This window comes from Anomalospiza imberbis, chromosome 2 (assembly GCF_031753505.1).
Source record: "Anomalospiza imberbis isolate Cuckoo-Finch-1a 21T00152 chromosome 2, ASM3175350v1, whole genome shotgun sequence".
In the NCBI taxonomy this organism is placed as follows: Eukaryota; Metazoa; Chordata; class Aves; order Passeriformes; family Viduidae; genus Anomalospiza; species Anomalospiza imberbis.
In genome coordinates, this window is record NC_089682.1 from 106876475 (window position 1) to 106898600 (window position 22126).

General features: G+C 39.7%; 1 protein-coding gene across 2 annotated transcripts in view; it reads left to right on the plus strand.

Annotated features, from left to right (window-relative positions):
* The window catches only part of HS6ST3 (heparan sulfate 6-O-sulfotransferase 3), a 272962-nt gene extending 251465 nt beyond the window's left edge, over positions 1–21497 (plus strand). The window contains exons 2-3 of one of the 2 annotated variants that reach the window (XR_010996601.1): positions 15782–18991; positions 19110–21093. Coding sequence is in view for 1 of the 2 variants with exons in the window: in XM_068182476.1 (XP_068038577.1) it covers positions 15782–16487 (706 nt within the window). In the remaining variant the exon portion in view is untranslated. Of the gene's footprint in view, positions 1–15781 lie in introns of both variants that reach the window. The other variant, XM_068182476.1, reaches the window with a different exon arrangement.
* The last annotated feature ends 629 nt before the right edge of the window (positions 21498–22126 follow it).

Consider the following 22126-nt stretch of genomic DNA (forward strand, 5'->3'; position numbering starts at 1 on the left):
TCAAAGAGCTACAATTTAAAAATCTCAATTAAAAAAATTAGCTTGTAAAGGAAAGGCACAAATGAGGGCAGCACTGTGAAAGTGGCCTGTGGAGAACCAGCCACATACCCAAACCAACACTCTTCCAGGTGAGAGCTGTCCCCCATGCTCCAGCTTTCAGCCTGCCCTCCTGAGCCAGCTGCACAGCCCCCGTGCCCACCCCGACAACGGCACCACAGCTCTGTGGCTGACAGGGGCTTTGACTGACACCATCCCACTGCCACTCAAATTCTCCCTGCAGCCAGCTCCCTGCATAGAGAAACTTGGTGCAGGAGCAAATGGGCTTAAACTTAAACTTAGCTAGGAGAAAGCTGAATTTCCTCTGTGTCAGCCCAACAGTCTGTGATACATGGAAATGCTCTGTTTCCTCTGCAGCTCCGTCAGGCATAAAGTTATGCTATTGCTGTGTGAGTACACAAATAATGAGGAAAACAAAGAGCAATGAAGGGAAGCTAGGAAGTGTGGGTTTTCGATGATGCCTGTACTAATTATTGCTCCTTGTAGTAAAAGCAATGTAACTGGAAACAACACGAAAAAATGTCTGAAGAGTGTCGTGGTTTGTATGAGAATATTTAATGCTGGTGTATTTATTAAGGCCATGGAGCAAATTAAAGTGTCATGAATAAAGGTCTATGTGCATGCAAACTTCCTTTTCATCCAGGCAGGGTTGTTCTTTAGCCTGAACATTCAGTGGCTTCGATCCCCTGAGGGAGAGCAGGGATACAAGTGCTAAACAGCACTTGGTGAGACTACTGGGATATCTAGTTTTGCCATATATTAAAAATTATACAATTATAAACAAAAATGTTGCTTTAGAGAAAGCCCATTGGAAAGGAACATCTTCAAAGAAAAAAAAAAAAAAGCCAAAACCAGTTTAGTTTGCAACCTTTTCTCTTATTTAGCTAATTTTTTCTAGGAAGGTAGCATATCTTCAGTTACTCAGCTCTGATGAGATTTCTTTTTTAAATTCACAGGTGTTAATTGATGTTAAATTATGTAATATTCAATATATGTATCACAAATAAGATTGACCCAGACTAAGTAATCTCTATTAGATAAAAGACAGAAATATTGAAGTCATTAGAACTGTAGAAAAATATTCATGATGATATCTAATATCTAACCTGAATTTTGCTTCCTGTTTGCGTCGCTTCTATACTTATATTGACAGTAGTACCCCATATAAAACAGAAAGCAATTTACAGAGTCTTTAAAGAAATCCTAATGAATGTTTCATGTTCAATCTTTGTGTTACTTAGGATACACATCAGCAACTTTGCTTCTTATAAGTTTATGCTGAAATAGCTTTCATAACCCTGTCATCATCCCACTCCTTTTAGAGCAAGAAAAGTTTGTGACCTGAAGAGCACTCTGACTCTTCAATGGAAAGGAAGAAATCAAAAGATAAACATGCTTATCATTAGGTATTTCTAGACCTTAAGTTCAGTTTCAGGTAGGCTTTGTCTGCTGCCTGAATTCACATTCAGCATCTGCACAGATGTTCATTAATTTCCATGAGAAATAGTTTTGGAAGTGAAGTCCCACACATGATTCCCCTGGCCTTTAGTTCGGAAAGATGCTAGATCATGTTGAGTCTCAATGTCAAATATCTCTGTGGGGAAAGACTAGAAAGCTTGACCTATTTGCATATGTGAGCATCTATGGCAGCAGTCTGCTGCACTTATGTATGAGGAGAAGGTTATTTGACAATAATAAAATTGCAAAGATGATAATCCACAGTAAAAAAAAAAAAGAAAAAGAAAAAGAAAAAGACATTTCTCCTTGTTTTTACAGACAAAAAGGAAGAAGGAAGAGAAGGGAACATCAGTTCAGAGAATGTGGCTGGATTTTAATAAAAGCTGGATGGCTTCATGGCCCCTGAAAACATTTATGTATAAATGAGTTGAGATAATAAGGCTAATCAAATGTCATGCTTCAAGTAGTCAGTTCATGGCCTGAAGGGACTGGGAAGTACTTATTTGCTTATTTGCCTCTGTACAGATGTGCTTCATTGATTAGGATTTGTCCATTTCAGAGGAAAGTTATAGAGCCACAGGCGTCCATGATGACTTGCTTGAGCCAGTATTCTTATGGAGACCCATCAGGTTCTTGGGTGCTTTATTTTATGTGAATGCACAAGTTTTGGAGCAGCCTGAACTCTGTCATGGGCATGGGTTAAACATGACAGTATCATACAGCACTATCACTGAGAAATCATGGAAAGTTTGCTTAAAGTTTGTGCTGCAGATCAAGATGCAGAGATTCATTTGATTGAGTGGGCGGATTGGTGGGTTTGGGCTGTATCTGCAGGACTGAATTAATATAATTTCTATCTAGCTTTCCCAAAAGATAAAGAATCCTTCATAGAAGTTGTTTAGAAGCCTAGAATCCTTTATTTCATCTGACTAATTTCTTTCTCGGAGCATAACATCCACAATTGATGGTACAGTGCAGTTCACAGCCTGGCATGTGTGACTAAGCCTGATTAATTAACATTTGAGGTCAGAAGAAAGAGATGGTTCCATTTCTTCTTGGTATTCCAAGGTCAAAGGTATGGTAAATAATAAAAACATCACAGAGCTACAGCTGAGTTAAGAAGATGAGGACTTATAACGCTGTGTCTGTAAGACATTCAGAATATTAAAGCAGATAACAAGGTATGACAAACAAGACTTGTTTTTCATATCTGCAGGGAGTTGAGAGGACAGTGCAAATAACTCTAATACCATTTGTACCTTAACTGTGGCGCCTACGGGATGCTTTGTTACAGGGCTGAAATCACTCATGTTTCTCACTTTGGGCTTTGCCTACAAATTACAACATAACACAGAACCAGGCTGCATCCTGGAGGCTGCCTCGCCATGGCAGCATGAGCTGGCTCTGTGTCTGTGTGTGTGTGTAAAAGGTCTCATTCTGGCTGGGTATTGCAAGCAGTGAACTTGGAAAAGCTAGATCAAAGTTCTTTGCCTGCCAAGTTTATAGTGGGAATTGTGCGTAAAAAGTGATTCCATTTCAAACTACAGGTTTTGTTGTATGAAGTTCTATCACAAAGTCACTTCTAGTTGGTAAAAAGCTTTTTTCCTAAGATACCATAGTATCTGTAGACAAAAGCTTCATGACATCAATTTTTGGAGAGTTAAGCTTTTGTGAAGGTTTGGGGAAGATTAGAGGGCCCCCTCGTGGGGAGTTTGTGTGTGTGTGTGTGTATGTGTGTGTGTGTGTATTTATAGATGTACAAAGATACCTATTAGATCAATGGAGAGGGAAAATGGCAATCTTGCTTATAGTTAAGTTATATTATTAATACCAAACATTTCTAGGTTTTCTTAGAGTTATATATTCATGCCAGCTATTTCTGGGTTTGCTCAGATACTATGAAGTATTTTAGTAAAACACAAAATTCAGTGTAAAATGGAAAGTCAGCAGTCTGTCATGCAAGTATTCTTCTGAAATACCCGGTCATCTTCTTGTTTATTGGCTTACTGGTAAAATCATGCAGTTGCATTTCAAAAAGAGGAATTTTAGGGGGGAAAAAATAGCATTTTTGTTTTACAGCTGGGTAATTTCCCTAGGTTTTGTGAATTATTTCAATGTACCAATAGGGAACGCTTCTCTTATAATGTATTCATTAGTAAAAACCTGAAATTCTTTTATATCTGTGCTTTCATGTTGTTTACTTTATGGGAGGCTTTAAAAACTCAGTATGTAGGACAAGAAAATGATTGCAATGCCTGGATTTTGTGATGATCATTTATAATTTATGGTCATTGTGCTTGACGTCAGAATTAATAAAGATTCGAGGCAAAGTTTAGAGAGAATAAATTAGTGTGCTTTCAAAGCGATTTCAATTACTGAGCCCTTTTTATTGTTAATTACTTTATTAATTGAGCAGAATTACTGTACTGATTCAAAATGCATTGCAGTGAAAAATCCCACGGAACTTTTATCTGAGCATCCCAGGCTTGGAAAAAAGTGCCTGCAACTGAGCTCTTAGTTGGAAATCAGAGAAAGCTCAGCTGGGGAGGAAGCCTTGTTACACCTGTGACACAAACTGGTTTCCAGTGAAGCCAGTTACAAAGGAACGGTGGTGATGCTGGTGCTGCAAGTGTTATCTAGCCAGAGAATAAAATGGGATAGCAACAGCTCCTTCAAAAAACAGGAAGAGGATGAAAATAAACATTGTAGTTGCATTTAAAATAACTAATTTTGCTTTGTTTTAGACCTAACAAAATCTGACTGAAAAAATGTAAATGTCAGAAGATTTAAGGATCTGGCTACCTTTGATTTGTTTTTTCAGGGGCTCTTTGAAACGGAATTTTACTAACCAAGTGTATTCCTGCAGGCAGCCAGGACCCTTTTGATAACAGATCTCTCATAATTCTGCATGAAAGTATGCGGGGGTTTTCTTTTCTTTAGAACCATGATGAAAAGCCTTATGTTGTTTAAGTTATTGGATAGGGAGGAGTTCTGTGTCCCCACCTTTTTGCTCTGGAGCTGGAGGAGTGCTCAGTCACCCAGGCAGTGAGGCCATGAGAATCCTCCTGAAACAGGGACTTCCTCTAACCTTTTTGGCAGCTGCTGAGAGACTGTGACCTGATTGTGAGGAGGGTTTTATGGTTTGTCCTGTGTGCATAAGGGATATTTTATGAATTCTGTTATGCTAAGCTGGTTACCCATGCCTATAAGTATCAGACTTCTTCAGGAGAGTCTCTTCCCAAACAGGTTTCTGTAACCCTTTAAGGTTAAATTGGTAAAACAAGCTCAAACTGCAGGTCCCTTGTGCAACACTGTCTTCAAGTTTGCTCTTCTCTTGGCCCCTGTCTGTCATCATCTTTCTTTTCCCTGGCCAGCTCTTGTTTTCTGCTGCCACTCCCTGCTGTGGGCCATCCCCTTACTCATTTCCCCTGTACTTATAACTTCTCCCTGAGAAAGGCAAGTTCGGAGCTCCGTCCCCAGGCTGGGGCTAGAGGCAGCTCCAGGAGGAGGTGGGTAGGACAGCAGTGCAAATGCACCCTTATTTCATGTTCCCTTCTGTGCAGTGGCCTAGCAAAGGCAGAGAAAAAAGAAACAACAATTTTTAATCGTCACGTGTACCTCAGATTTACACGGTTCTTTTGAGACACAGCAATCACCTGTGAACAATAGTGACTAGATAGAATGGGGGTGATGGGAGCAATGGATCCCTCCTTTCCCAGTCCTCACCACAAAAGATTTCTTATTCTCCCCAGCACAAATGCCTTGCTTATTTTTAAAGAATCTTGTAAGACATTTATTGCTTTTGAATGGTATTTCCTCCTGCATGTGCTCACACCCCATTTCTTAAGAGGTACAAGGGTTGTTTTATGTGTGTGCTTGATAGAACAATGCAATTCTCATTGTTTGAATTATTATTGCATTTTGTATTTATATTTCTTTCAGCAAGGTTGTTGCTACTTCACTCCTTTCAGCAATTTAAGGAATACTTAGAACAACTGAGCTTGATATAATTTAGGCAAAGAACAAAAATCACTGGAGGGAAATTTGTTGGATTTATGTCTCATCAAGAAATGATTTACAATTTGTATCAAGCTTGTTTGTTTTTCCATCAAATCACCTTGTCTATCCATTTCTATTCCAGACCAGTTCACTCTGAAACAAATTGTCATTTCCCCATCTCTAACCAACCTCTCTATTCTCACATGCACCAAAGCTGGGGCCACCACCCTCTGGGATGTGACATAAATCCAGCATCCATCTCTGATAGCAGAATGGAAATTTGCCTTCAATAAAGTATTTTATAGACCAGCATGTGCGAAGTTATTATACAAGGCAGAAAGCATGAGGCCAAGCTTAAGAATTTTCTGGTGAACAAGAAGCTGGTCACAAAACAGGATGTGCTGAAAGAGGAACTTAAAGTTATTTCCACAGGGCTAGTCTTAACTCCCACCCTATTTCATGTTTCCATTACTGATGTTGACACTAAAAGCTTAAGTATATTAATGGAATTTGCTTAATGACATTGAAGATTTAATAAAAATAGGGGAAATGAAGTTTGGTAGTGCAAAGTGCATGGTTCATGCATCTGAAGCTGGCAGAAACAGCTGTCCTCTATCAACTGAGTGCTTACCAGCCAAAAGAGGGAGTCTTCATATTCATAGAATCACAGAATGGTTTGGGTTGGAAGGGACCTTAAAGACCATCAAGTTCCAACCCCCTGCTATGGACAGGGACCATCTGAGCCAGTGACACAGTGAGTGTGAGTTCCCAGAGTCATGTGGCCCCATAAAAAACCAAAATGAAATGTGAGGGTGTATCAGAGAATATGTTGCCAGTGGAGGTAAGAAGTGTTTATTGTACAAGATACCTCTAAAGCCTCGTGTGAAATTTGCTCAATTCCAGCCATGTATAGTGAAATTTGAAGTGTGCAAGTTCAAATGCCAGGAAAGGACTGCTATGATGAACAAAACCTGGAACAAATCTCAGGACCTCCTTACTTTTGTACGCCCCCTATCAAAAGCTAGCATGAAAAGATGAGATGTTGGAAAACTCAGTAAAAGGATCCAAGCATGACTCAAGGGTTTTGGGGACTGCAGTTTGGTCACTTACGACTTTTCTTACCAGAGGAGACAATAAAAAGTAGTTCAGCTTTGTAAATTGAAAGTTGAGAGGTGTGATTGCTCTCTGATCTTCAGCTTAAATGTTATTTCTCCTTCTCTGATGTTACATTTATAAATCTCCTTTATGTATTTGCAGTGTTAGCTCAAGAACAACTGGATCTAAGTAGACCAAGACCAGGTTTTGTCTGGGAATAAGACTTGTGTTCCTAACTGTAAGAAGCAACCTTCACAAGACATTTTCAGTAGAAGCAATGGCATGAAAAGAATATTTCAAAAGTGGTTAGGAAAGGGATAATTGAGTGCTGTTATCTGTGCTAGCAGGATAGGTAGGGCACTGTGATGTTTCTGAGAGCTTTTTTTCCTAAACAAATCAACAAATTTCTTTGTATCTGCTCATATTACTCTCTATTTTCTTCACTGCCAGTGAGGCTGAGCTTCCCTACATGTTTAAATATAGAGTAAATTCCCCAACTTTATGCTCTGAGTTTGAAAATGTATGCCTAAATCCTGAAGGCAACACACAGAAAAAACCTATATTAGCTCAGAGAGCTCACACATACTCATATGCTATTCATGTGCATTTTCTAAAATACTGGATTAAAACCATGGGTAACTACATCATTTCATTAACCTAGGAGATGCTCAAGATCCAGACTTGATACATGTGAACAGAATTATTTCTTTAGGGACATGTAGTGGCTGCACTGTCCTCTCCAGTTTCTGGAGACTCTATATTAAATAACATGTCATTGAAATAAGTACTCATGAAACTGCTCAATAATTCAGGGTGTGCTGATTTGGAGTGTTATAGGCCTAGTTAAAATATTATTTTAAAAACCCCACCATCTCTTAAAAGAGACTAAAAATCCTCTGCACTGTTCCTAGGGTGGCCAGGAAAGAACAAGGGAGTTGTCAAGTTGCTTCGTGTTTGCTGTGTTGTCTGACAGGACTGTACATTTGGTGCCAGCAGACATTCTGCTGTCATTCAGAATCCCAGAACTCCAGGGGTGGGAAGTGACTTCAGGAGAAGTCCAACCTCCTGCTCAGAGCAGGGCCACTACTGAGCATAGTTGGGGTTGCTTAGAGCTCTGTCCAGCTGGAGCTTCAAAATCTCAGAGGGTGGAGGATGCAGAGCTGCTACTGACAGAACTTTCCAATGCTTAATTATTCTGATAATGAAAATGGTTTTCCTTTTATTCTCACCTTTTTCAGTTTATGACTATTGTCCCTCAGCTATTTTGCCATGCACAAGAGTGAAAAGCCTTGCTTCTTCTCACTGGCGTCTTCTTGGGTGCTGAAAGATGGCTGTTTGATCTCCACCTAATGCCTTAGACACATCTTTGAAATACATTATTAAAGTCTGTATCCTCACAAACTTATATTCTCCTATGTGAAGAAAAAAAATTCTCAGCACTCTCACTATCCTTTTGCAGCAGTAGGTCCCAAGATGCACTTTCACTGATAATTTTGAAGGGCTTGTGGCAATGTGATATGTCAGGAATGTGATAATTATTGTCATGATTATTCATTACTTTAAAAAAGTACAAAATCACATGTCCTAAGTCTAAAAGCAGACAACATTTAAAAAAGAAATTGTCATTTTGCATAGTCTGAGGCCAGTTGTCTTCATTACTGAAGTATTTAAGAAAAAAAATAGCATCTCCATAAATGCAGTTTTTACCATTGTTTTCAGTATTGATGTAGTGCTGGACTTTGAAACTAATCTTTTTTCTGTATTATATCAATCTATGAACCAGTGCTATGTTAAAACAGCTTGCCTAATATCTCATTCTTTTCATATCTTTGCATAGCTCTATGCCATTATTGAACTTGTTCTACTTCACATCAAGGAAAATTGGACTCTTTAGGTGGAAAAATTCCTAATGTTGTATGTGTAGCATTTGTATTGCCAAAGGTTCACTCCCTTTCTTTTACCCTTCTGGATTACCCTAATTCACTACTGTTAAAAGTTGTTTGATGTCAAAGTGTGAGTGATCTCTAAAGGCACTCGTTGTCATCTGTCATTCTTTAATCAGGTGTAGGACACTAATCTTCTGATCAACAACTGTGCAAAAAAAAAACCCAAAAATAGTGCTATAAAGCTTTTCTGATGGCATGGATATAGAATTTAATCTGATATTTCAGAGGATATTTTTAAAGAAAAAAGGGCTTGCAATGTCTAAACAGAAAAGTTGGAAGTTTTGTGATGAAAGCAGTGAATTACTGTAAAAGAAACTGAAGTTATTGGCAGGGAGTATTCCTCCTAACATGAAAGAAAATATAAGATTTCCCATTTCTTAAGTGCTTCCCAGTGCCCAATCACCACATTTCTCTTGCCTGTAACAGTCTGTGTCATCACAAATTACTTCCCAAGTGACCGCCTTTTCTTACCACAACCAGAAATACAATCCCAGCTGTCAGACTCCCAGCCCTCCCTCTGTCACACTGATATACTGTTGTTTCAGCAAGGACGACAAAGTTATAATGGACTGTTTTTCTAACTGCTGGATTGGAGATTTGTATGAAAAAATACAGGACTTGCTTAAAAATTTTGCTTTGCTTTGGGGAATGCTCCAACTCTATAAGCATGTTTAGAAAGAGACATTATACCATGACTGGTAGATGTATTATAGGTACAAATAGTTGTGCAATTGAGGTTCTCTCTGGTTATTTCTCCTTCATTACAAAATGTTATGTTAGTGGTTAGTTTTTGATGTTGGCCTGAACTTTGCATTCTGTGAATACGTCCCTTCAGGCAAGGACACTTTGGCTCCAAGTGCAGGGTTCACCTTGCAGATAGAGACACCTGTACAACATAGACACCTCCAGGTCAGCAATTAAGCTCCCTCTGTGGCCAAGGTACATGGTGTGATGCAGAGGGAGCCTCTAAAGGGATGCTGCTCATGCCAGAGGTGGCCCCTGCCATGGCCAGACACACATCACTGCCTGTGCTGAGCAGCTCCCTGCTGGTTTCAGAGCTTGCCTTGATGCACAGCTCATATGTGGACCACTGCAATTAGGTGTCCTACCCTGAAAACAGCATCCAGTCCCTTCTCTGAGCAGGCATGTCATCTGGATTTAGCTGCTCTTTATGCCACTGGGGTAAGGAGAAGGGTAAGTTTAACCGACAGAGACTTGTGGCCAACTCGGAAATAGGAAACAATGGCCAGTTTTTAGTCCGGTTGGATTCAGAGCCATGGGACAAAATCTAGATGGAATAATGAGACACATCTCAAATTTTGTAGTTGTATACATCAAAATTAAAGTTGGGCTTTTTTTTTAATTTAACTGTGCTAAGTTCTCCTTTAATGTGGAGTGTCTATAGAATATTACAGCCACTGTTTTAAGTAAAGTGCTCATCATCCCAGATAACTGCAGATCCTCTGAGAAAACAGCTAATTAAGTGCTTTTGCTACATGCTGAGCAGGTGATGCATGTGGTAAGAGTAGATAAACCTTCACTTTTTAATGCTGGTGGCTGTTCTTTCAGTAATAGTCTTGTAAAGAAACCCATGAAAACCTGAAAGGACAGATAATAGTATTAAGCTCACAAACTTATGTAAAGGATTTCTTAGAAAACCATTCCATCGCAGCGTCTAGCATCCTGTGACAGACACTAAGCTTAAGAAGCCTGTGTGCTCCTGCTATTATCTTTGCAAAAGTTTGTGGGACAGCTAGGGTTTATCTTTCTGGCTTGGTGGATAAGCTGTATGATGTTTCCTGCAGACAGATGGACATGCATATATTTCGTGCACTGTTTCATAGATTTTCGTTACAGTGCCATTGTTCTGGATAAGTATACAGTCTGTTCTTGTTATTTTGGGCAGTTTATCTGTAAATTAAACACGCCATGGATGCAGAGACACTCTCTACAGAAATGCTGCCAGCCTCATGCTGATACATCTGCATTTCACTATGGTGACTTTGACTAGTTCATATCAACCTGACAATGTTTCTTTGCTTTCTGCCTTCCCCAATCATTCATGTTGCATGTTCTTATTCCCTAATTGTATGTGTGCTGCATTATACTTATCTTTGTTTCATTTGTTTACCTTCTTCCTTTCACTTTTACCCATACTGACCATACTTTGCCCAAAGAGAGGTTAGTGACTGTGGGCTAACTCTGTTACTGCATGTGAGAGTTTGGGCTTCAGGATAAAACTGGAAAGAATAAGTCTTTTGTTCACATAATGCTGATCCTTCTTAAGCCTTCACCTTGCCACAACTTCCATTGGTAGCAGAAGTGTGCTGACAGGATGGCTTTTGGTGGGTATTTCAGACCTTTCCTCAGGAGCACACTCACTTCCACAATTAAAGCTACTAACTTATCTCCACTTGGGACATAAACTTGTCCAGGGCTTTTATTTTCCCTTCGACCAGGAAGAAGCAAAATGTGGATAGTTTTATGATGCGCCTGGATTTTTTCAGTCACTTGGGTTTTTCTTTCTTCTGTCTGCTAGTGTTTTACAAAATATTCTACGGTGACTCTTTTTCTCCACCTCAAATACTCTTCTGTCTCTGCATCCGCTGCCATGAGCACGCTGTTCTCCTTTTGTGAAGATGCCATTCATTCTTCTTCCCCAGGAGGCCCTACAGGATGTTTCTGTTCTCAGTGTGCAGTGATCCTTCACGTATTTAGTAAATCTCCCTCAGCTGGGACATCTGTTCCATGGTGATAGAAGAGGCAAAATGCCCTGGTTTGGGATCACTTCTGCTTATATCAGACTCTGCTCCTCTGAAATTAATTTCTAAACCAGTGCAATACTATTGAAGGATTAATGTAAGATTAGAGTATTTATATTAAAATACCTTATAATGTGGAAGAAATACATGTTCTTAGGTTATAACTAGAAGCTCATTTTATCTGTTCTTTTAATTAAAGGTTTTCTTTGCCTAATGCTAATGAAGAGATTGGATTTCATGTAAGTAGGACTAGAGCTTTAGGAAGTACCAAGAACTTCGTAATTCTAGTGTAAATAACAGTGTGCAACCCACACTTCACACTGGTGCTTGTTTGAGCCCTTGCATGGATCATCAGGCCCTTGCCGGGACCATCACTTGTCCAAAAAATCAACTATCCCATAGTGACAACTTCAATAATCCACTAGTTTCAGTACATCATGCTCAAAAGGAGATTACTTAATCTGGGGAAGCTGCATGAAGTTTCCTTTCAGGAGGAGCTAACACTGCAACTAGTGGGCTGATGTTTGAAATGAAATCTAAACTGTTCTTACATGTTTGTGTTTGTGTTTGTAGAGACAGTCACAAGATACATTGGCAAACTCACGCATTTACTGTCATTTTTCTGTCATTGACAAAAGCAGGTTATGGCCAGATTTCAGTGTAAATTTTTACACACACACATATGCAAATGTTGATATAGATATTGATTACATAAATATATTGTATAGATATAACTTGTACGGGTTTTAATTAATTTGGAATATTTTCTGAAAAATATCTTCTCCCTGACATACCAGCATATTCTTTTTGGCTAGCCTTTAAGCACTGAGGATATCTGTGGCAGTAGTTTTAGCAATCGATGATGGGAGTCTATAAAAATGAAGCCAAGAAGTCTGTGATGAATTTGCTTTGACAAACAGGGTAACAGAAGTCATTACTTAATTCTTTGCTCAGTATTTACCACAGTGGGTAGCCATTGAGTTCAACACAGTCGTAAGTGTGAGCATGGGTGATGCAAGAGGGTCATTTACACCAATAAGAACAGGTGCACATCTGTATTCAGAGTGGCTCAAGCATATTCAGTGTTTAGCTAACTTTATGCTGTTTTACTGAACAGTGAAGAAAGGCCATATCCTGTTTCGTATTTTTAACCTGCTTCTTGTCTTTATTATGGACTGACTTCTCGGCTACTCCCAGTGGGATTGAATGCTTGTATATGAGGCACTGAGGGCTCCAAAATGCTTCTATAATTATTCCATAAATGTCAACATTTGAAAACAATTTCCTAAGACAATTTTATAATTTATACAATTTTCCAACTGAAACAAATGTCCATGGCATTAGTGTGCTTACTTATATCATTATTCTGGAGACATGACACGCTTTTCCCTGAAAGAAAACTTTTGTGCACACTTCAGTGTAGCATCCCCCCAGTCAAGGGGTAGCACGTAACAGTGTCATCTGGACAGTGTCCAGGATTAGGTGGAAAAAATCTTAAGGTCTTCCAACCACAGATATTGATTAAAAGTGTGACAGAGGGTCACAGCCAGAAGGTTAATCAGAAGGTTGTAAACTGTGAATGTGGTGTAAGTTATGAGCCCCTCAGAAACTAAATGTATGTCAAGCTGCTGTTAAAGGTTGTCTGCCAGATGAAAAAGCCATTCAGTGGATAACACAAGAAGACAACTCCCTGGAAGCTGCAGAAACCAGCAGCAGATTTATCTGGGCAGTGAAAACAGCTGCAGAAGTCAGGTAGTCACAAGGAGGAGCAGCAGCAGGCTGGCGAATGTTTCTGGCCCGGTATCCAGACGGGAAGCTGCGGATGTTAGCTGAAGATGTACTGTTCTCATTTCCATGCATTTGCTTTATACTCCTGTTTATTGCACATCAAACACATTTACATATCCAGGGATGAAAGGGAAATGATTGATGCAAAAGAGATATTTTTGTTAATTGCTGCTGCTCTGAGTCATACCTGACTGGGACTGCTGGAGATGGGTGAGGAAGGACAGAACTATTATTAGAGGCATAAATAACTGTCAAGAACAACTTTTAAATCTGTCTGTTACCACTTGTTAACATCCAAATTTACCTGAAGAGAGGAAGGGCAGCAATACAGGGACTAAGCCAATGCCCCATCTTTGTTGATGTAGATGTTTGCAACTGCTTCTGAGTCTTTGCCCATTTTTTAAATCCCTGTTCTCTTGGATTTTCAGGCATTTTTGGTCATAACCCTATCAGTGCCTGCTGGATGTTGCAGCAACAGCTTGTTATGCTCAGAGCTGATGGGTGTTTGAGAGTTGGGCGGTTTTATCTGCACAGCACTTGTGAAACGTGTCCCCTTTTTTCCCTGTAAAATGGAAAGTAATTCTTAATGTGCTCTCATACATGCAGTGTCGAGCCAAGATGAGATAAGCATCCAATCTGAGAAGAGAAAGCTGTGCCTGAAGTGGCCAAAGACTGCTTTTTCATAGTGGAACAATCTTGCAGAGCACAAAGGAGGATTTCTGGTACTTCCTGCTCTGCAGAAGAGGGATTTTAGAAATACCAGTCTATGAAGGGTTGTGTGATTCTTGGGTTCCCTGTTGATGAGGGTGGTGTAAGTAACTGAAGGGGACCAAAACAGATGACATGCAATCTGGCAATTTGTGCATGTGTGGGCAGTGGTCAGAAACTCCAAACTCCAAATGATTCTGGAAATATCATCCTTCAAAGTGTCATTAGATGCTGACAGAAATCTTGGCTTCCAGTGCAAGTGATAGTGAAAATACATCCATGACACTCCCTAATTTAAATCCTCCCACCTGTAAACCTTCTGCTGTGAAATAAGTATTGAAGCAGCCGTTTCCATTAGATTGTAGCTCAGGAAATTACCCTGCAGCAGAACACAGTCCATAGTTTGGTCTCATAACCTTATTCTGGAAAATATATTATAGGTCCTGTAGGTGGTAAATTCAGAATGAATAAGAATGAAGTATTCAGACCTGTTTCCCTTTGCTTTGCCTGCACTGGGAAACATATCTGCATATTTAGCAGTATGTGGGGAAATAAATATTTTTTATGATTAACCTAAGGTTCATGGAGATGGTGGATCTTTAGTGGCAGGAAATGGGTGATACCTGAAAAAGCAAAGTAATTGTCTTGGAGGTTGTTAAAAATGTTGAGATTTTTCATTTTACTGGAGTTAGCTCTTGTATGAGATATCACTTCCAAAATGTCGGTTTGTTTACAGGGTAGCTTGTCTTCAGCATGCTTGCTTCCTGCTTACTTCCTTCATCCTTCTCTGCTTCCTGCTTACTCTCTTCATCCTTTTCCAGGCTGAAGAAAAAGTACTGAGATCAGACTTTTGTTAAGAAATCTTAGGGCTCATGATTTATGAATGTGTAGTTTGCAGTAAGATGAGTCATGCAAACTCACAAACCTATTTTTGTACCAGATCATGTGTTCATTTTAGTCATGAATCTTCTTCTGGTTACTCTAGCTGAGAGAAATCATAAGTATTTCAGTTTTGCTTTGTGTTTATGATATCATCTTATAACTCAGGTGTGTTATTATTGAGTAAAACATCCCTCAGTAAAAAAAAAAAAAAAAAACTCAGTCTATGATAGTTTCCTTGATACATATTTAATTGCAGTCCCTTTTAGATTGCCATAAATAAGACACACAAACTGAATTTAATAGCAAAACGATGAACTGACAATGTGAGCTCCATAGTTATTTTCTCTATTTCAGATCATTTATCTTGGTGTCTCTTTTGTATTCTTGACAGGTAGATTGAATAATAATAATCCTTACACCAACAAATGCTTTTGTACTACACAATTATAACTAATTTAAATCAAGCACTTGTCTAAAATTAAGTCATATGAATGGATTTTTGGTCTCTTATTATCTTCAACCCACTTAATAATAGGGTTTTTCTTAAGTAGGTGGTTCATGCCATTCTTCCACATGGTGTTATTTTTAACACTTGCACCATCCACATGAAATTGCTTAAGCTTTTCTTAGGTTATGCCCAAGTGCTGTAGGGATTATCATCCTGTGCATCTTGTGTGACATGTGTGTCTCAATCCAGAAGAGAAGTGGTAGGATTATTTCAATCACTTTTCACACAGTTTCTGATACTGCTGGCGGTTAATACTTCAATGTGGAGGGGAGCACACTTCAGTTAATTGGTATCTATGTAAAGTAACTATCACTGAACACTTGATAGGTCAAAGTAATTCTGTTTCTCTGATAACTCCTTAATTCCTTTCATATCTCTCTCTCTCTCTCCCAATTTACCTTGTATTTTATTCACAGTACTTATGAAGATTTTACTGTCTCAGGAAGAGTCACCTGAAGTGCCTACATTGGACTGGAAAAAGTGAAGGGTGTGGTGCCAGTGTCGGGTAATAGTTTTATTGGAGAATAAATAGGAAAATCTACTGAAATCTTAAAACTGTGTTTAATTATATGTTTCAGGAATTTCTATTACATCACCATGCTGAGGGATCCAGTGTCACGGTACTTGAGTGAGTGGAAACATGTCCAGAGGGGTGCGACGTGGAAAACGTCCCTTCATATGTGCGATGGAAGAAGCCCAACACCAGACGAGCTGCCTACCTGTTATGAAGGAGACGACTGGTCTGGAGTCAGCTTACAGGAATTCATGGACTGTAGCTACAACTTGGCCAGCAACCGCCAGGTGCGCATGCTGGCAGACCTCAGCCTGGTGGGGTGCTACAACCTGACTTTCATGAATGAGAGTGAGAGAAATATGATTCTTCTCCAAAGCGCCAAGAACAATCTGAAAAACATGGCCTTCTTTGGGCTGACGGAATTTCAGAGGAAAACACAGTATCTCTTTGAGAGGACATTCAACCTAAAATTCATTTCCCCATTCACCCAATTCAACGTTACGCGGGCCTCGAATGTGGATATCGGCGAGGATGTGCGGCAACGGATAGAGGAGCTGAATTTCCTGGACATGCAGCTGTATGAATACGCAAAGGACCTGTTCCTGCAGCGCTTCCAGTACTCCAAGCAAGAGGAGCATCAGAAGAACCGGCTAAAGAGGCGAGAGGAGCGGCGACTGCTGCGGGAGCAGAGAGCTCACCAGTGGCCAAGGGAAGAGCCAGCAGAAGTAGCCGTTACTGAAGATTATAACAGTCAGGTTGCAAGGTGGTGATGCTCCTCCACCTTGCCTAACCTATGAGAGGATCAGATTGATTGTGCAATGTGGCTACCTGGGAATTAGCCAAGGGAGACCTACTGCTTTGGTAAATGAGACCTCATCTGACAACTCCCCCTCCTTGTCTCAGTTTTTCTTGGTTTCTGCCAGTGAGAATGTATTTTTTTCTCAATAGGTATTGATTAGTGTTATTAAATGGCAGTAGAATAAGATTCCTGCCAGAAAAGACTTCCTTGAAAGGCCTAAGCTATGAGGATGGATTGGAGAGAGAGAGATTCTTTGCATTAACAGATGTGCCCTGTACAATCTGAGCTACTAAAACTTGTGCAGATATGAATGATAAATTGGGGGACAATACCTGCTTGGTTTTTTTGTGACATGAGAGCTGGTTTATTTCGTACTGTTCGTTACAACTGTAGTGCATAACTTTCTAGTGAATGAAATGGAGAAGGTGCACACATTGCCCTTCAAACTTCTACATGCTGTGTTTTGATTAAGGGAAGAATTTGAGTCGGTGATTAAAAAAGACATAGGGAGTGTTGGACTGGGGCACTTCTAGCTCTGTTCCAAAGGCCAGCAGTGAGAGATTGATTATAGGTGAGGTGGTGGAGGGGTTGGCTTATTTCCCTGCAGGTGCTGAGAGTACCGAGCCCAGCCAGGTAGGAACCATCCTTATAAGTGTGTGTGGCAAAGGCAAGCTTTGAGAAATTAGGTCTACGTGGCAGCTGAGCAGACATCACAGAGATTATCTGGCTGGGGGCAATGAAATCTGCCTTCACATTCAAAAAGGGGTCAAGCAAACTCCAGGGAAGAGGAAAGAGAGAGAAGGAAAAGCTTAAATATTAGTGCGACATTTTCCAGATTTGATGTAAAAGCCTGGAGATACATTGTCTGTGAAGGTAGGCAGGTTTATTATATTGTCTGCTAAAATACATTGATGCTGAGTGCATACAGTTTTAATTGGTTTTTTCTCTAACTACAGTAGTGGCTAGAAAAAAAATCAGCTTTCATTTTTATAGGATACATAATGGATATGTGGAAAGTCTTGATACTTATTACTCTATATGAGGATTCTTTGTAAATTTATTGTTTTCATGATGAGAGATCTGTATCTGTTTTTCTTCCTTGTCTAGAAAATGATTCAATGGGTTCTTCCTCCATGTGTTCCATTCTTGTGGCTAAACTGCATCTGTTTATTCCAAGATTTTCTGTTGTTCCATTTGTAATAGTGAAATTTTAAAAAGAGGGTCCTGTGCACCATAGATCTTCTGAGAGTTTTTTTCCTTCTTCTTCTGGCCTAAATGTAAAGCATTAGGAGGAAATTTCTCTAAGTGCCTCAACATGGCTGCTAAATCAAGATGCTGAAAGTATATTATTGCATGCATGAATGGCTTTTACCTTATAGATTTGCTAATTAGAAGTACTGGAGTACCTGATGCGGATGCACATTTCTCACTTGTTTTCAAAATTCAAGGTTTCTATCCAGTTGGTTGAAAAAATAATGTGTTACAGAAAAAAGATGCTCAATTTGAAAATTTGTCCCTTCATTTCCAAGTTGGATTTTTTTTTTGTGCATGCTGTATCTTCTCTTCTTCTGACAATGCTATTGCTACTTATCTATGCAGAATATCAAAAATACAGTCTAATGATCCTGTTGAAAGTTAATGCATACAATAATACATTGAACATGAAATATCATAATAGCATTAAGAAGTGAAGAGGGCTACTGGGATGATGCCTAATTATCAATGTAGTTCATTAACAATATGCTGCTTTACGTCTGATTGTCAATGTGTTACTTTGGGATGAGTAGTGGTGGGTTTTGGTCCCTAATACCTCTTCCACTCATAGTTCATGTACATCTTCTCCCACCTCCACATTCAGAAGGGAAAAAGAAGATTGTTGTTCTCCTGTCTGAGCATGGGATGTCTGCCGTCAAGGAGAATGAGGAGCTCCCAGGGTTCCAGGATGGTGCTGCTTGGATCCCCACTGCCTAAAAGAGGTGCTCCGACACCTTGCTCATGTATGGACGCCAACCTTCCAAGACTCAAATTGAAATATTTACAGTTGAGGTCTGAAGCTCGCTCTGGGTGTCCTGGCTGCGGGACGGTGGGGCCATGAAGAGCTAAGGCTCACTGGCACTATTGCACCTTTAGCACAGTGCAGGTAATTCACATCTTAGCTGCTGGCACTAAGGCTTTAGGCTGGGCTGGCCCTGGCCCTGTGGAGGGAAGGAGCTTTCTGGTCGGTGGCACAGGGATGATGGGAACTGTTGCATCTCCCCATTCCTGCGCCCATTGCCACATCTTGCTGGAGACCAAACAGCATGAGAGGGGAAGGATGCTTTTGGCACCTGAAGCTCAGTCTCCAGGATTTGCCGGTGCACTTCTTGTTTCCATGAGCACAGGTAGCTCAGGGTGCTGGGGAGACCCTGAAGGGCAGGAGAGAAGCCAGCCATGTGGAAGGAAAGATGGAAGGCCAAATTCACATTAAGGAACAAGGTAAGCAAGGAAATAAGATAAATTCCAACTCGTATTTTGTTCTGTAGGGCATCCTTTTCTCTTCCTCCTAAGTGCAAAAAGAAGTTGTCCCTTCCTCACATACCTCTTTGCTCAGCAGGCCACCTCTCCATGCTGCTCACAGCAACTGGGACCCCATTTTTAATTTAGAAAATGCAGTGTTTTTCTTTTCAAGGAAGAGGAGACAGTGCTGAGAAATACTTCCCTGGAGCCTCACCAGTGACTGTAAGTATCAGTTTCAGCTGTCTAAGTATACCAGCTGTTCTCAAGACTCTTCCTTCTGCCTGATACAAAACAAAGTCTAATGAGGAAAATAGGAAAATAGGTGGTTTACATTAGCTTGAATAGTCTGGCAACATCTTAATGTGCTGCCTATCTTTTTCATCAGTCATTTCCCAGGAGTCAAGATTAGGGTCCTGAAGAGCTGTTAATGTGCTGTGGCATCTATGTTAATGGGATTTGCCTTAACGCTTGGGATTTAGTCAAAATTGAAGTTGGTTTGTTGGATTTTTTTCCTCTGGAGCCTGTGTTACAACCCTGGTTGTGTAGGAGTAGGTTTGTTGCTTTTGTTATTTTGGGGTTTTTTTAGGAGGAATGGGCAGTCAGTAGCTAAGACATTGCCCATAGCCCTGGGACTGAAGGACCTGGCACCTCTTTCCCTAGCTCCAGCTACAGATCCAGCAAACTCACTGCACTAACAATCCTGTTTTTCTTATCAGAGTTTCCTTACACATGACAAATAAAGCAGTTTGGAAACACCTTCAGGCTGACTTCTAAGACACAGACCTGCAGCTTTTTTCCTCTTGGACACTGTGCCTGAAATAATGTAATGCAAAAGCAAAAGAAAGGTCTTGCTTCATATCTCTGTTATTCCAGGTTTTCATTACTCTGACAGCATAAACTTCACCATAATTACACTGGCCCATATAAGATCAGGGAGCAGTATGTTTGTTTCTAAAGCTTTGTGAGCAACAATACTATAGGATTTCTGTCCATCTTCCTGGCATTATTTTGTTGCTTAAACATGGCAATTTTGCTTCTGCTACTGTGGTGGTGAAACAAATCTCATTCTTTTGTAATGGAGATGTACTTGCTAATCTCTCCCATCACATTCCCAGCACTGCCTTTTCTAGTTATAATTCACTGTAGGTTTGGAGTGGACAAAGAAACATGCTGTGTCGTTAGAACTTGTTCCTGATAATTTGATGTCTAGTCCAAGCACTCACCATATGGCCTTATGGCCTTATTAAGGGATGAAAATTTGTCCTCTCTTCCCCACTCACCAGTCCTGATAGTAAAAACCTTTTTCACCGTCAAGAGAAAAAAATCCCACTGCTTCTGATGTTGGGTATTTTCCACTGCTGTTGTGTTAATAGTGAGGCTGTCATAGCCTTGCTAGGGATTCTACCTACTACACAGCAGTTACTTGCTGTTCACTTAAAACAGAAATACAGAAAAAAGTGGTGGAAGTCAGATCCAGAGCCACACTTCATAACTGTATCATAGCCATTCAACCCAATGGCAGGTCACATCACCTTTGTGTCTGGAGATGTTTCAGATTTGACATCCATGACTAAATCAAGAAGTTTCTTAAGCTGGTCTTCTTGTTAGCACATGCTTCCTTTTGCCCTAGTGGGATCTTGTTTCCCATCTGAACTCTTGTATCATTTATGAGCACTGCTGTTTTAAAATATATCTTGTTTTTTCTTCCCTCTGTTGCTGTTTCCCTGATACATATGGAATTATTCTTTTTGTTTTTTTTTTTTGGTCTGGAATAAGGATTATTATCTTGTTTCCAGACTGGTGGGGAATACTATGTACGAGAACAACAATCACAATAAAGTCATTCAGCTGGTGTTGATGGCATTATCCTCTGTATGTGCAGGAAAAAAAAAGCACACTTGAAAAAGGTACCAAATTTTCACTGTAACACTTCTTTCAGTTTGGTTCCTGTAATACTTTCTTTGTCTACATTTTGTGGAGGGAAATGGGTTCCATGCCTGCAACGTCCTTGGCTTTCCTCTTGGCCATATCACTGGCTCTGTGATTTCAAATAAATGTTGGAAGAGAAGAAAAAAAAAGAATTCCTATCAGTTGCCATATTTAAGATGAAAGAATAAATTAATAGGTTGTAAATTACTTTATTCTTTAGGAATTTTCCTTCTGTTTATGTGCAATAATGTTTGTGAATTCTGCTACTGAGAGATTGTATTGTGAGTAATCATATATACTTCCATTCCTATTTAAAAGATAGTTTGTAGACCTAGGGATTTTCATTGATGTAAAGCACAATTTAATGAATTATTTAATGTATTTAACCATTGTGATGTCAAAAGCAATTGTTTTCATATATTTATTTGTTGGTGATTTTCTGTAAAATGATGCTCATTAAGAGATCTGTTAAAAATGAAGTTTTGTTGAATATTGTTGGGTCCATGAATTACTTATGAGAACAAATAAACATTGATTGTGTTTTTGAAACACTAAAGATTATATCTTATCTACATAGCCATAAAAATGACTGAAAATGTTTCATGTCATAGTAAAAATCTACTGTGTGTTTTTAACAAAATGTACATGGAGGAAATTCATATTGCTATAATTTATTATTTAATTATATTAGGGCCAAATAGCAAATCTTCTGCTTCCAATTGGACCTTGTTTCTGCTCCAACAGCACTGAGGATCAGTCCAAACTGTCAGGATAATCTCCTGAGCTCTGTGGGGAATAATGAGAAGCTGTAGTCTGTTGCTGCACCGTTAGCCTTGTACTGCTGGTTTGCTCTTGAAGTATACCTGTGTGAAAGCTGTGGGGTAGCCCTGTATGGTAGGGAGTGTTCTGACTCTCCAGAGTTTGTTGACAGTGATGAAAAGAATGTTGATCAGTAAGAATCATAAACATTCATGTTGGGAAAGGCCAACAATATCTTGGTGAGGATCTGCTACAAACCAGCCAACCAGGCTGAAGAGGCAGATAAAATATTCCATAAACAGCTGGGGGAAGACTCACAAATGTTAGCATTTGCTCTTATGGGGGCCTTGAACTTACCAGAGATCTTCTGGAAGTACAATACCGTGGAGAGGAAGCAGGTTCCTGGAGTGTGTGGAAGAGAACTTC